We start from the raw sequence: 15,697 nt of genomic DNA, 5'->3' as shown, positions 1-15,697 counted from the left end.
GTAATAGTATATTACGTAATAAGTGTTGTAAAAAGCATTTTACGCACGAATGGAAAAGTTACGCACGACGCCGCGTAGCGGCGAGTGCGTAATTCTATGAGTGCGTAATTGCATTACACCACGTATTACGTACTATACTTTACCTACGATCACTACTTTAAATACTTAAAAACACACCGTCTACGATCAATGCAAGATTCCTATTACGTCGTACGGTAAAAAAATCGCACAGCTTGGTAAAAAAATCGTACAGTGCTCCTAGCAACCGCCTAGCAACGGTCAATACAAACAGTATTGTATTGGCCGTTGCTAGGCAGTTGCTAGGAAAACTGTGCGATTTTTTTACCGTGCGTAATAGGAATCTTACATCGATCTCAGACAGTGTGTTTTTAAGTATTTACAGTAGTGGTCGTAGGTAAATATTCTTATAACATATACTTGCTTAGTCCTACATATAAAATTGTTGTGTACTTTTATTAATAAGTATATGAAAATAATTCTTAAAATGTAGGGTTAGGATAACAGCAAACGCATGTTTTACAAACGCTTTTTTAAGTTAGTATTTTATTTGAGTAAATTTAAATAGTAACAATGAATAAACAGAACATCAAGGATTTTATTTTTGGGCTTACTTTTGTTCTACACGTTATTATTTTTCAAGATTTCAATACCTGAAAACGCCAGAAAGACTATTTCTGGGCCAGGTATGTGGCCACCTTAATCAAAAGTAAATATATTTCTATCAATTTCACTTCATTTTATTCTGTATATCAAACATATTAAAGTAGTCGCATTTAAAAAACGTATTAATAGAAGAAATTTTCAATCTTACGATTTAATGATACTTATATTCATCTGCACTCTGCAGTTAGTTACCTTAAATCATGACTAGAACCAAAATTAATACTTCCTATTTAGAGGATCAAATCAATATCTACATTTAGATATTGTATCTAAATATACAGTTATGTATTTACTTCAATTAAATAAAGGTGCGGTCGATAATGTTGCAAAACTAACACTGCAAAATTTAACCTAATTGACAAAAGCAAGCCGTACAAATATATTTCTATCTATACTTTGTATTATTGATTCTATACCAGTGATTTGTTAATTAATTCTGAAGTCAGAAATGCTACAATAATTCTTTCTCTCCAGTTTTAATTGTCATCTTATTGACGGAATCAAAAATCAGTAAAAAATGTATGGGTTCAGACTAACATTTTTTATGCTCCGTATGTTTACATGAAACACTATTAGATAAGAGAGTAATATCGGCAATGTGTTAACCAATACAGGAAGTCTTTGTGTACATACGGGGACGGCAATGTAAAAAAAAGAAGTTAAACCAAAACAATTAACTTTTGATCTATAAAGTGAGACTTAGAAGATGTTTCATTGTGTACGCACTCGCTCCCATTGATCAATGAACTCTTCGACTTTGATAATAAATAAATCACTGATAAAGTGATTCACCTTCATAAATAACTCTTTGTTAGATTCCCGCGCTAACAAATTAGAGAGCTATTTAATGTTAAATGCAATTATAATTAAGTGATTGGAGCTGCACCATATGGTTCGGACCGATTTTTTTCTTTCGCCGCTTATCAGCACAGTAAGCCGTTAACCCCGTTTCGTGGTGTTTATTTGGGTATACAGAACTAATCCGGAAGCCACTGTTTCAGAAGCTATCACTGAAGGGTATTGGATAATAAAAGAAAGACAGAAAATATAATAAAAGAGGTACCATAGGATAACCTTTAAATCAAGATTCTTAATTAAATCTATTTATCTATCTATCTATTTCATGGCGTTCTATGGTTAGGTATTTTCAGATTCGAAAATACAGATTGTTTTTATGTCTAGGTTTTTAACAATATGTTTATTTAGAACTGCACACAGAATCTTGCTGTGATGGTGGTGAAGACTCAAAGCTTGAAACAGTGTTTCCTGTTTTTTTGGCAAGGAAAAAATGAGAATTAGTTACTATACTGAAGGGGCAGGGGATTCCGACCTCTCCATAACCCTAAGTAGCCACTTCACTTGATTATGATTACTATGAATGAACCAATTATATGTATGTATTATTTACTACGACTCCTAACAAAATATGCTTCATTATTTTGACTTAGACTAAAACTAATGGGTAGGGTAATAATTTTTTTCAAATTTAAAAATTCACGTGAAAATTAAACGCATTTTTAAACTAACACATGTCATCGAAAGGGGACTTATTGCTCTATCAGATTGTTTTTTGTTGATTCGTTAGATTTCATTTTTGTGAATTTTCATTCATTTGAAATGAAATGTCAAGTTGATAAAATTGATCATTTTCGCCACTTGCTTCTTTTTGTTTTTAATAGCGATTGGGAAAACACTAAAGCTGCTCAAGCTTCTCGGGAAAGTTGTGCCATATATGATGATGATGCGATGAATTTTCGCGTTTTAAAGAAGGTGGTTTCAATATTCAAGTGCAATTGATTCGATTCCTTCACGAAAATCCAATCCAATCAATAAGCAAATTGGTTCAGGAGATGGGATGTGATCACAAAACATAGCAAACCACCAGCATTCGATGGGAAAAGTTCAAAGAATCGGCACTTGGGTCTCACATGTTTTGAACAAAAACAGTAAGAATTAACGCTCCTCAATTGCCGCTGATTTACTCTGTCGTTATTGTAATGATTAACCTACTTTTTCGGATATTTCGTTGAGCGGTGTTAAATCGAATTCTCTAATTTAGGTGGAGGTAGCTGCCACCACCTCAGCTGGTGTTATGCCAGGGAAATCGCCGTCTGGTGTGATTGGGTAGGGATTCTTTATTACAAACTCTTACCAAACAATCAAACCATCAACCCAAGAACTCTATATCCAATAACTACGACAACTCCACGCGGGTATTCAATAGAATAGACCTGATCGTCGGTTCGACGTTTTTTTGCAACATGATAATGCGTGACCACATATCGCCAATATGACCAAAACGGTCATTCGGGAGTTGAATTTGGAAGTTCTGACGCACCCCTCTTACTGTTCCGATCTCGTGCTTTTGGATTTTCACCCCTTCCGCTCTCTTTGTCAAACTCCTTACGCGGTGTTTCTTTTAACAACGACAATGAGTTAAGAGCTTGGTTGGATGAGTTTTTCGAATCAGAACCTAAGCGATTTATACAGAAGAGGCATCCAGAAATTTGTTGAACGTTGGAAGGAGGTCATAAATAACAATGGAGAATCACTGATTAATCTATTGATAATAGGTAATTGTAGAGTTAAAAATAAAATATTTTAAATTTGAAAAAAACTGACATTTCTTATTCTCCAATCCAATAGAATCCCTAGAAGTTACACCACTTAAATAATTAAATATCTTCAATAAATGAATAGAATTAATTTTGAAAAACACTAAACACTACTAGAGGTTCTATTTTTTATTCCTTGTAATTTTTCTATAAAAATATCCATGGAAATTGTATCTTTCATTTCATAATGGTTGTCAAGATGTTCAGGGAATACAAGAAATGAATTTTATATAATTTATGGTCAAATTGTTATAATTTATTTTCTTTGTACAAACCCAGTATCAAATTTAGGAAATAATTTCTAAAAAATGTTTTTTAAATCCATATCATAATTTCCGGAGGTCTTTCTTTGCATCACTTTAAATCAAAAAATTTTATTGAACAAAGGGACTAAAACCAACAAAAATTGATAATTGATCATTACTCGTATCTCGAAGATGTTTGATGTAGATTTATGAAATTTGGGCTAGTGATATAATTAACAGTGTGGAAAAATTCACTTAATCGGTATGCAAGTCTGTCAACCAGTGATGGAGAAGCTAAGCATTAGAAGACTGTATAGCTAAGAATTGAAGAATTTCCGAACATCTACGTATGTATTTTGGCAATTGGATAAGTGTATCCTAATAGTATTTCTGTCGAAATATTTTCGAGTTTTTATATTTTGGAAATTTAAAATAAGCTAATCAGTTATCTTCATCACACAATTCAATAAATCTAAAATTCCTGAACTAATCGTTTCACAGAAAAAAAAGTATTTTCTACTTTCGAAATTGTAAATTAAAGAGAAAATCATAAGAATTAAATTGCATTTAAAATTACATTAAGAAATAGTTTTAGAGCCATTGCCGACTTATTCAACTGTATGGACTAATGTAATTTGAAACAACTCCGAACAATTTGTTTTTCGAATAGGAATAAATATATACAGAGCGTAGCTTAAAGTGAGGGTTGCCTATTGTTTTATTTTTAAACCAACTATATGAAGCGGAGTGGCAGAAGGCGAAATTGTAATGACAAATAATTTAGTAAAAACAAATTACCTGCTTTTATATGATACGGCATGTTATTTCGAAGTTTTTAGATGCACCGAGCATTCAAATATTTTCAGTGTTTTACTTCTTTAGCAAAATTTGAAGTGGTATTTATTGAGGTAGGTATCTTTATCTTTTGTAGTGTAAATATATAACCTTATAATATTTTAGTTTCGGTATTTACTGTTGGTACTGGTACGGTATGTTAGCGTGTCTTTGTGGTTATATTTCTGTATGATTGATATTATGAAAAAACCTGAACAGGAATCAGAAATACTAGATTCGACAACAATAGGTACATGCCCTAATTCCCTATTAGGTATGCGTTTGAATATGCATTTTGCATTAGCTAAAACTAGTACTTATTAAAATTACGAAAATAGGTAAAAAAAATCACTCTCACGACGTTTGTGAAAACAAACTTTTGAAATGTTTTTCGTTAAGGTTAAACGTAGCTTCCATATAAATATATTATGACTCAATAAAAGTTATACCCTGTGTTTTTATTTCTGTTCAACACTCCGCATCCTGAAAATCTTTAGATTTAAGAACTATTGTACTAAATTCAAAGTTCAAAAAGTACGGTAGTACATAGCTACCCTCTGCCTCTCCTTTCATCCTTCCTAACTCTTACATTACATTTTCGTCCTAGTGCCTATTCAGTTTCTCTGTTCAATGTTCAATGTAGTTATATTTATTTTACTTATCGGACTAGGTACTTACATAGTAGAGTAGTAGAGAAAAATAATATTTGAAGACAAAATAAAATTTCAGATAGCCATTTTTTCAGATTTTAATTTACGTTTGCAAAATTTATAATGCCCTACTATTTTTAAAGGTTGTGATAAAGTACAATTTTATAAAATTTAGTTTTGAGTAAAACTGTGCACATTAATTTTTAGTGCGAGAACAACGCTGGCAGTAGTTCATTGAGACTATGGACTTTATGAACGTGGACAAACTTTATTAAAATAAACACTATCATTTAATGTTTATAAAAAAGAATTGATTTTATATGAAATATCTGTAAAAATACTAGGGGATTTTTTTTTTGTAAACAATAACAACTGATATTATATTTATTCCCATTCATATTTATTTGTATATTTTTCCACAACTCCCTGGTGCATCGCGCCCTTCGCGCATCCGTCGGCCTCATCGATCCATTAAAATATGGACTGCGCAACCCCGCAACAGACGACTCCTACAGAACTCCTTTATGGTGGGAGATTCAGGTGCGAATCGCACGATCTAAAATCCTCGACGCGGCCACCGCATGTCAGTTTCAGCTCGGAGCGGAGTAGGTTGTGAGCGCATCGCACAGATAATCGAGCGAAGTTACGCCGCACACTCGATTGATTGTTTACGTTCCCGCAGTTTGACAGGTGTTTTTCGGTTTTTGCGTGGCGAGGAAGTGAAGTCGGTCACAAATGCGTGATTCCCAGAGGCGTCAAAGACATTGATAACCACCGAATGACCACAATGAGCAACGACATCGTAGTGGTGAGGCTGGAAAAAGTCATCTTGGATGTGATTCTGCTGAATTGCGGTGAGTTGTTTGTGCCGGGAGAGGTTATGTCATCATCGGGGTCAATCAATTCCACGAGCGCGATCCATGAACTTGGACTGTCAAAAATAAATTCGCTATAAATATCTGGTTCTTACTATTTATTTTCTTCTGCGAAGTTAAGATCGATACATTTGAAAATGAACAAGTTATTAATATCGATTTCTAATACAGCTAAACACCATATTTAATTATTATTTTTATTGCTGTGAATACACATAGCTATTTTTTTATGAGGACACCTTAAATATCACATTCTTAGTGGGAAATAGGGCGATTGAGTTTCCCCACGACTTTTGTATAAGCCTACATTTTTAAATTTTTTTATATACCTACTCAAAATATCACATTTACCGTACAAATGGATACCTTACCTAGGTATCCATTTGTTTTTTATATTTTGCAACAAAAATCCAATATTTACAAAATTTCCTAGTACCTATTAGTTTCTACTGATCTATAAAAAAATAAGAAAAATGGTATTTTTTTCTTGCCTTTGTGACCTCGTATTAACGTACTCTGGAGGAAGGGGATTTTGTGTAATGGGAAATCTGAATTTTACTATTACTGCTCTCTTTTCCAAATAAAATACACACTAACTGGGTAGGTATGGGTATTTGACTTGAATTTGATAATCGAGCATTTTTTATAGGACATTCTGTGTTACCCCTACACATCTTAAAAATTCAGAGTTCTTAATATCTATTATACCCTCGATTATACCTTAACCTACAAATTTTATAAAAACACAATTTTTTTACCATTTCAGTGGGCTGGCCCATCCTTTTTCTGTTCCTTTGGGGCAGCGCCTACCAACGAGGTTTCTTCTGCAACGACACCAGCCTCAGGCACCCATACCATGAGTCCACAGTACCCAGTTGGACGCTCTATATTACAGGGATTGGCCTCAACTGTGCTGTGGTGAGTTCTTATCGATTGCCTTTTTTCAGCTTACGCCACGATAGTATAAATCGGACCAATATACAAGACATTTAATTTCAACTACAGCATTTCTTCGATGATGATCAAAGTGGTAGAGAAAGTAAACAATATCTTTTAGCAATATAGCAAAGTTACTTGAATCTTTTACAATGACACAAAACATGGGGGAGTACCTACTTTCTTTTTCTGAGGGAAGTGGGGGAGTATGCAAAAAATCTAAAAGAATGCGGGGGAATAAAAGGAAAAATAAGGAAAATAACCAAATAATATTTGAGAATATTTTAAAGAAACAGATACTTAAGTACTAAAATATCCCTTGCAATATCACAATAATCTTTCTTAACTGTATTATTACGTCAGTCAAAGTATAAACTTGTTTTGTCCTGAACATCGTTTCTTCATAAATCTTCTACGATTTTTGGAATACTTCGTCGTAATATGTAGAGTATGCATTAATGAAGAAATGTGGTAGTTTTTGTCTGCAAACTGACTGCAGCGCTTTTTCTATATGTCAATATAATAGGTACATTGAGTATTATTGTTAACATGGTGGTCATCTCAGAGTGTTACTGTTTGATTCATGTATTACGACTTGAAGTTTAATATAAGCTTGTAAACGTTATGGGCAAAACTGCTAGTAAATGAGTTACAAGAATGTTTTTAAATCATGCCATAATATGTTTGATGGTGGGAGAACATCGAATACTATCCATGGATCAAGCACATCTAAAACAGTTTTTTCTTAAATCATACACAGAATGCTAATTATGGTTTGGTTCTTTTAAATCTTTTATAGAAAGGCGTCTAAATCACAGTCTGCAGTGCCAAGATTTTTCGCAATTTTTTAACAAAATAGTGTTTGAGCAACCACTCTGCTCTCCAGATTTGGCTCCAGCTGACTTCTATTCCTAAAATTGCCCATAGACATTGCAATTTAGTTGAGGATATTCAAAATAATACTACCATTTTTTGAAATCGAATCCAACAGAAGCAATTAAATAATATTTTAATTAGTCCATAATAAAAACAAAACATAAATAAAAACGCTTTATACAGGGTGTCCCACAGGGAACTGCGTCGATCAATATCTAGGAAAGTACTGCTCCGAAAAATTAGAAAATTTGGCAACGTGGCAATGTTCCTAGGGCGAACACAACTAAAATATCTAGAATTCTCCAGCACTTCCGATTATACCGGAAGTCGACACCAACTTCGTTATTTTAAATGGGATACCCTATATATTATTGTATTTTCGGATTCTACGTGAAAATTGAGGGTCGCTTTATTAAATATTCCCTATACCTAGGAGTTATAGATTTTGAGATATTAATTTTTAGAGAAAAAAATTGACAGATGCAAGGGTCCGCGGAGATGCTAGTAACTCTTTTCAGGAGCGTGATATCAAGCGGATTTTTAGCGCCTGTAAAGGGCATAGGTAACACTAAATTATGGTATACCAACAAATTAAAATATTTAATACTAGGTGTTTCATTTTTGCTGTTACATTTTGATAACTTCAAACAGCTATATCTTTGTTAACTTAAATGGAACACCCTGTATTTTTCTACTCTGTCTATGCAGACTGAAATTTCCTTTCAAGCCATATAAGCATTGTTAGGGTTGCCGTTACTACTTTTAGAGATATTTGCAGTTATCTATTTTTTGGACACTTTTTCTCGTATCAGACCTGTTGTCAAATTGGCCATAACCAGAACACTCCAAAACAATTAAAATAACAAGTCAAGTTAGTTGTCAAATTATTGTTATGTCTGTAATAATTTTTCCTAAAAATTTAAATAACAGTGCCTGACGATCGTTTAAATTATACTTATGAGGATTATTTTAATTTGTTTGTTATTTATGGAAAATAGCAGCATATCCTCTACATGTTCTTGAAATTATTTTGTCACATTTTCCATAAATAACAAACAAATTAGAATAATCCTCATTAGTATAATTTAAACGATCCCCAGGCATTTTTATTTAAATATTCGGGAAAAACTATTCAGACACAACAATAATTTGATAACTAACTTGACAAATGTCATGTTATTTCAATTGTTTTTGTGGTATTTCTGGTCATAGCCAATTTGACAGCAGGTCTGATACGAGAAAAACTGACCAAAAAATAGAAAATTGCAAATATCTCTAGAAGTAGTAACGGCAGCCCTAACAATGATTATATGGCTTGAAAGAAAATTTCTATCTGCATACGACAGAGTAAAAAAATATAGGGTGTTCCATTTAAGTTAACAAAGTTATAACTGTTTGAAGTTATCAAAATGTAACAGCAAAAATGAAACACTTAGTATTAAATGTTTTAATTTGTTGATATACCATAACGTAGTGTTACCTATGGCCTTTCAAGGTACCAAGAATCTACTTGTGTCACACACACTCCTAATTTCACATAGAATACGAAAATGCAATAATATATAGGGTGTCCCATTTAAAATAACGAAGTTGGTGTCGACTTTCGGTATAACCGGAATTGTTGGAGGGTTCTACACATTTTAGTTGTGTTCGCCCCAAGGACATTGCCGTGTTGCGATATTTTTTTTTTTTGATTTTCGGAGCATTACTTTTCTATATATCGATCGACGCAGTTCCCGGTGGGACACCCTGTATTTATAGTTAATTATTTAACTAACAGCACCTTTTCACTGAAATGCACTCTGTGTTACAGACTGAAATATTTATTTTGTTACCACTAATGGAAAGTTAAAACAATAATTAAAACCTCATCATCTTCCCTATCTACGAGCTTTATATCAGACAAATACTATACTATAATAAACATATTACTATTTTTAAAAAACATTTCTATTGTAATTCCTTCTTAATTTGTTTTCTGAAGATAAACGACGCCTTGTATTATTTCTCTAGTTTTTTTTATGAGGAAGTATGAATGGTTTCAAAGAGCATCAAGTGAAAATTGATAATTTATGGCGAATTCCGTCCATAAAACTGTATCTAAATCATAGATGTAAGCAATTAATTTTAATGGTTTTCTTATTGTTACAAAATCAACTGTGTACAGATAATTAAAATCAGAGATAACCTTTTAACTAATAAGCTGGCTTGCTTCTAATTTGTTGCTTATTCCAATTATTTTTTCGAAAAATATAATAATTAATAAAAATGTTTCACATATGAATTATTACAATGAGAAAAGATTTATCGCTGCTCTCTCTCGGCAATTAAATTGTGTCAATTATAAATGGCTTGAAAATTACTTTAAAGCAATTATGTTGTCGCCACAAGCAGGTCAAAAGATTTGTATTCTCTGTCTGGCTTCGTTATTTGAATTTAAGTCTTTTTTTATTAAACATTCTGTTTAATTTTTGGAATTTTATATGTTTGCGTTTTATTCTTTTATGTCTTGTTTAAATATCCCTTTTATTTGTGCTTGGTATTTAATTAAGACCAACATTTGTAACATCTCAAAGCCAATATCTAAAACTGGTTATTTAAACATTCTAGTATGAAAAAAGAAACTCCTAGTGGATTGATAAATATAACTATAACGGTAACACCTACTAAGTAAATGAGTAGTTTCTGGATTGCTTGAAATTCTACGAGAATGCGTTATTACGGTCAATTATAGCGAGACAACGTCAAATATGAAATTCTCATTAGTGGGTGTTCATGTTCCGTGGCGGCTTCATTGCAACATTAAAAGATGGAAAGTGTTAATCGGCATTGCACATGTAGAAATCTTGAGTTCATTAATACCTCGCATACAGGGCGATTCAGGTCAGAGGGGAAGGATATAGAGGCTTTGTTCATATACGTATTGGGTATGGTTTTTTAACGTTAAAGCACTTCTCTTTTTACCTTTTTATTAATAAAGGCCCATTTACACAAAAATATTGTTATGATATACGCCTCGATAGTACCGTTATGAAAGTGCTAATTCTAGGAATCCCGATTAGTTCCTTGAATTTGCCCATCTTATCATCCTTCGGTATGTTGTTCCACATTTGGGTCCAAAGAAGCTGTTTTTCCATATAGTTGGTTTTGGAGGGTTTCAACTGATTTTAGATTGTTATGCACTGGGTTTTAAATGAGCTTTTTGCACAGCGCCTCCTTGGAGGGTGTGTATGGCAGCTTTAGAGCTGTTTTCTATGGTAGCTTAAGAGCTGAGTACAATTTGAATATAAATCAAAAATGGAATTTTCTAATTTTATGCTTTATTGTTGACTTTTTAGCATGGTTTACAATACAGGGTGTGGCGTCTATGATCTATAAAAATTAAACTACAGCTTCCTGATGATATTTGTAATAGAAAACTCTTCTATGAAAAAGTTCTATCTTCGCGATTTTTTTTTTTTTGTAAATTAAAGTTCATTTATTATAAATGCACGACCCGAGATGCAACCTTATAATTTAAGTCGGTATAATCTAATACAAGTAATACTAAAAGAATGTTAGGTTACATTGTCAAAAAATTTGTGCAGTCAACTGATTTTGTATTTGTATTGAATTCATTATTCACTTAATTATTAAATATTAAGCATCGTCCATCGACCCATCAGTGTTAAAAAGTTAAAAATTCCAGACAAAAGTTTTTATTTTGTAATTCCTGGATAGTGATAGTGTAATTTTTATAAAGAAGTAAAAAACAAGAATAGCTTGCCGATTACATTAAAAACGAGATTCTTATTTCTTACTTTATTTTATTTTTTAGTTTGTACACAACCTAGTTTTACAATGAACCGAGAAAACAATGCATTTACTATTTCCGAACGTGTCGATATGATGTTAGTGTATATGGTGCAGCCGAAGAAAATGCGCCCGCGGCGAGTAGGTTGTACCGGGAACGATGGACACAACGTCACCCTCCCCCACAATCGTACAGCGGCTGCGAGATACGGGAAGTGTTATTCCTCGAGGAGAAGGATGTGGTCAGCAAGTGAACCTTAATGTTGAAGATGCAGTGCGTTGGAAAATCTTGACGAAGACCCCACAGTTAGTATTCGATGACTTGCACAGCTAGTAGGAACCTCATCTCGTACCGTACATCGCATCTTAAGGCGTCAGCTGTTGCACCTCTATCATTTGCAACCAGTTCAACAGATTTTACCCCCGGATTGTGATCAACGAATGCATTTTTGCAAATGGTTTTTATGCCAATGTGCCAATCAAGTAGACTTTCCTGCTTATGTTTGTGTAACAGATGATGTGACATTTAACTGATGAAGTAAATTTCCATAATATGCATATATGGGCTGATGAAAATTCTCACGCGATTAGGGAAACTAATTTTCAACATCGGTTCTCGGTAAATGTTTGGGTTGGCATAATAAGCACTTGACGTCATTGGTTTACAATACCCCAATTGCTATGGTGGAAGAATTGCGAAACCGTATACTTGAAGGTGCTGACACAACTAGGGGAATACCTGGAATTTGAGAAAATATTCGTCGAAATTGGGTGCGTCGGTGCCATACCTGTATCCGCGCTAATGGGGATCAATTTGAACATTTTCTCTAGAAATGGTAAGTTTTATTTCATTTTGTTCCATATTTTAATGGGGTTTTTTAGTGTACGCAGTTGGCAACTACAGATGCTTACGGATGTGGTTTTGTTTGCGAACTCTTGCAGTAACAACAATGCATTTAAGATAGTAATTACTATTAATTATTATAATAAGAAAATATTAGTTTTTTTAATATCTAAAATTTCTTAGTTTGTTTTGAAAAATTCCCCAAAAATTGAGAAGTATGAATGATGATTTGTTTACGCGGCTGGTCTACAGCACGTAAGTCATCGTACAGCAAACGTTCCAGAGAAAATATTTTAATCCATAATTGAACTTACTCTATTACAAATATCGTTAGGAAGCTGTTATTTACGCCACACCCTGTAGATGTTTAACAATAGATATTGTTTACAGACATTTGCATATAAAAGTTTTTTATAAATTTTNTTTTATGAGGAAGTATGAATGGTTTCAAAGAGCATCAAGTGAAAATTGATAATTTATGGCGAATTCCGTCCATAAAACTGTATCTAAATCATAGATGTAAGCAATTAATTTTAATGGTTTTCTTATTGTTACAAAATCAACTGTGTACAGATAATTAAAATCAGAGATAACCTTTTAACTAATAAGCTGGCTTGCTTCTAATTTGTTGCTTATTCCAATTATTTTTTCGAAAAATATAATAATTAATAAAAATGTTTCACATATGAATTATTACAATGAGAAAAGATTTATCGCTGCTCTCTCTCGGCAATTAAATTGTGTCAATTATAAATGGCTTGAAAATTACTTTAAAGCAATTATGTTGTCGCCACAAGCAGGTCAAAAGATTTGTATTCTCTGTCTGGCTTCGTTATTTGAATTTAAGTCTTTTTTTATTAAACATTCTGTTTAATTTTTGGAATTTTATATGTTTGCGTTTTATTCTTTTATGTCTTGTTTAAATATCCCTTTTATTTGTGCTTGGTATTTAATTAAGACCAACATTTGTAACATCTCAAAGCCAATATCTAAAACTGGTTATTTAAACATTCTAGTATGAAAAAAGAAACTCCTAGTGGATTGATAAATATAACTATAACGGTAACACCTACTAAGTAAATGAGTAGTTTCTGGATTGCTTGAAATTCTACGAGAATGCGTTATTACGGTCAATTATAGCGAGACAACGTCAAATATGAAATTCTCATTAGTGGGTGTTCATGTTCCGTGGCGGCTTCATTGCAACATTAAAAGATGGAAAGTGTTAATCGGCATTGCACATGTAGAAATCTTGAGTTCATTAATACCTCGCATACAGGGCGATTCAGGTCAGAGGGGAAGGATATAGAGGCTTTGTTCATATACGTATTGGGTATGGTTTTTTAACGTTAAAGCACTTCTCCTTTTACCTTTTTATTAATAAAGGCCCATTTACACAAAAATATTGTTATGATATACGCCTCGATAGTACAGTTATGAAAGTGCTATTTCTAGGAATCCCGATTAGTTCCTTGAATTTGCCCATCTTATCATCCTTCGGTATGTTGTTCCACATTTGGGTCCAAAGAAGCTGTTTTTCCATATAGTTGGTTTTGGAGGGTTTCAACTGATCTTAGATTGTTATGCACTGGGCTTATGCAATGAGCTTTTTGCACAGCGCCTCCTTGGAGGGTGTGTATGGCAGCTTTAGAGCTATTTTCTATGGTAGCTTAAGAGCTGAGTATAATTTGAATATAAATCAAAAATGGAATTTTCTAATTTTATGCTTTATTGTTGACTTTTTAGCATGGTTTACAATACAGGGTGTGGCGTCTATGATCTATAAAAATTAAACTACAGCTTCTTGATGATATTTGTAATAGAAAACTCTTCTATGAAAAAGTTATATCTTCGCGTTTTTTTTTTTGTAAATTAAAGTTCATTTATTATAAATGCACGACCCGAGATGCAACCTTATAATTTAAGTCGGTATAATCTAATATTAGTAATACTAAAAGAAGGTTAGGTTACATTGTCAAAAAATTTGTGCAGTCAACTGATTTTATATTTGTATTGAATTCATTATTCACTTAATTATTAAATATTAAGCATCGTCCATCGACCCATCAGTGTTAAAAAGTTAAAGATTCCAGACCAAAGTTTTTATTTTGTAATTCCAGGATAGTGACAGTGTAATTTTTATAAAGAAGTAAAAAACAAGAATAGCTTGCCGATTACATTAAAAACGAAATTCTTATTTCTTACTTTATTTTATTTTTTAGTTTGTACACAAACTAGTTTTACAATGAACCGAGAAAACAATGCATTTACTATTTCTGAACGTGTCGATATGATGTTAGTGTATATGGTGCAGCCGAAGAAAATGCGCTCGCGGCGAGTAGGTTGTACCGGGAACGGTGGCCACAACGTCACCCCCCCATGTGGAAATACAATCCTACAGCGGCTGCGAGGTACGGGAAGTGTTATTCCTCGAGGAGAAGGATGTGGTCAGCAAGTGAACCTTAATGTTGAAGATGCAATGCGTTGAAAAATCTTGACGAAGACCCCACAATTAGTATTCGATGACTTGCACAGCAAGTAGGAACCTCATCTCGTACCGTACATCGCATCTTAAAGCGTCAGCTGTTGCACCTCTATCATTTGCAACCAGTTCAACAGATTTTACCCTCGGATTGTGATCAACGAATGCGTTTTTGCAGATGGTTTTTACGCCAATGTGCCGATCAAGTAGACTTTCCTGCTTACGTTTGTGTAACAGATGAGGTTTACCCGTGATGAAGTGAATTTCCATCATATGCACATATGGACCGATGAAAATCCTCACACGATTAGAGAAACTCATATTCAATATCGGTTCTCGGTAAATGTTCGGGCTGGCATAATGCGATACTTGTTGATCCCTATTTCTTTAAAGGACGACTAAATGGACCAACATATGCTGACTTTTTGGAGAACCGGTTGCCTGAATTATTGGACGATGTGGCATTACAAGTTCGGGCACGCATGTTTTATCTTCAAGATGGGGCTCCTCCACACAGTACTCGAGAAGTAACGACACTTTTGAATGAAATGTTTCCTCAGCGATGGATTGGACGCTTTGGTCCTGTGCCGTAGCACCTCGATCACTCTATCTAACTCCAATGGACTTTTATCTTTGGAGTCACTTGACGTCATTGGTTTACAATACCACAATTGCTATGGTGGAAGAATTGCGAACTAGGGGAATACCTGGAATTAACTTACTCTATTACAAATATCGTTAGGAAGCTGTTATTTACGCCACACCCTGTAGATGTTTAACAATAGATATTGTTTATAGACATTTGCATATAAAAGTTTTTTATAAATTTTTATCGTGATGAATTGTTATATTTTATTATACCTA

The 15,697-nt window shown here is 33.4% G+C and overlaps 1 protein-coding gene across 2 annotated transcripts in view; it reads left to right on the top strand.

Annotated features, from left to right (window-relative positions):
- Positions 1-5,593: 5,593 nt before the first annotated feature.
- Positions 5,594-15,697, top strand: part of LOC108908455 (putative phosphatidate phosphatase) — a 133,346-nt gene continuing 123,242 nt past the window's right edge. Inside the window, exons 1-2 of one of the 2 annotated variants that reach the window (XR_001964373.2) lie at positions 5,594-5,882; positions 6,670-6,821. Coding sequence is in view for 1 of the 2 variants with exons in the window: in XM_018712495.2 (XP_018568011.1) it covers positions 5,807-5,882; positions 6,670-6,821 (228 nt within the window). In the remaining variant the exon portion in view is untranslated. The remainder of the gene's footprint in view (positions 5,883-6,669; positions 6,822-15,697) is intronic. The other variant, XM_018712495.2, reaches the window with a different exon arrangement.

The sequence above is a fragment of the Anoplophora glabripennis genome, unplaced genomic scaffold, assembly GCF_000390285.2.
Source record: "Anoplophora glabripennis isolate ALB-LARVAE unplaced genomic scaffold, Agla_2.0 scaffold343, whole genome shotgun sequence".
In the NCBI taxonomy this organism is placed as follows: domain Eukaryota; kingdom Metazoa; phylum Arthropoda; class Insecta; order Coleoptera; family Cerambycidae; genus Anoplophora; species Anoplophora glabripennis.
This window is presented reverse-complemented; position numbering and strand designations above follow the sequence as displayed.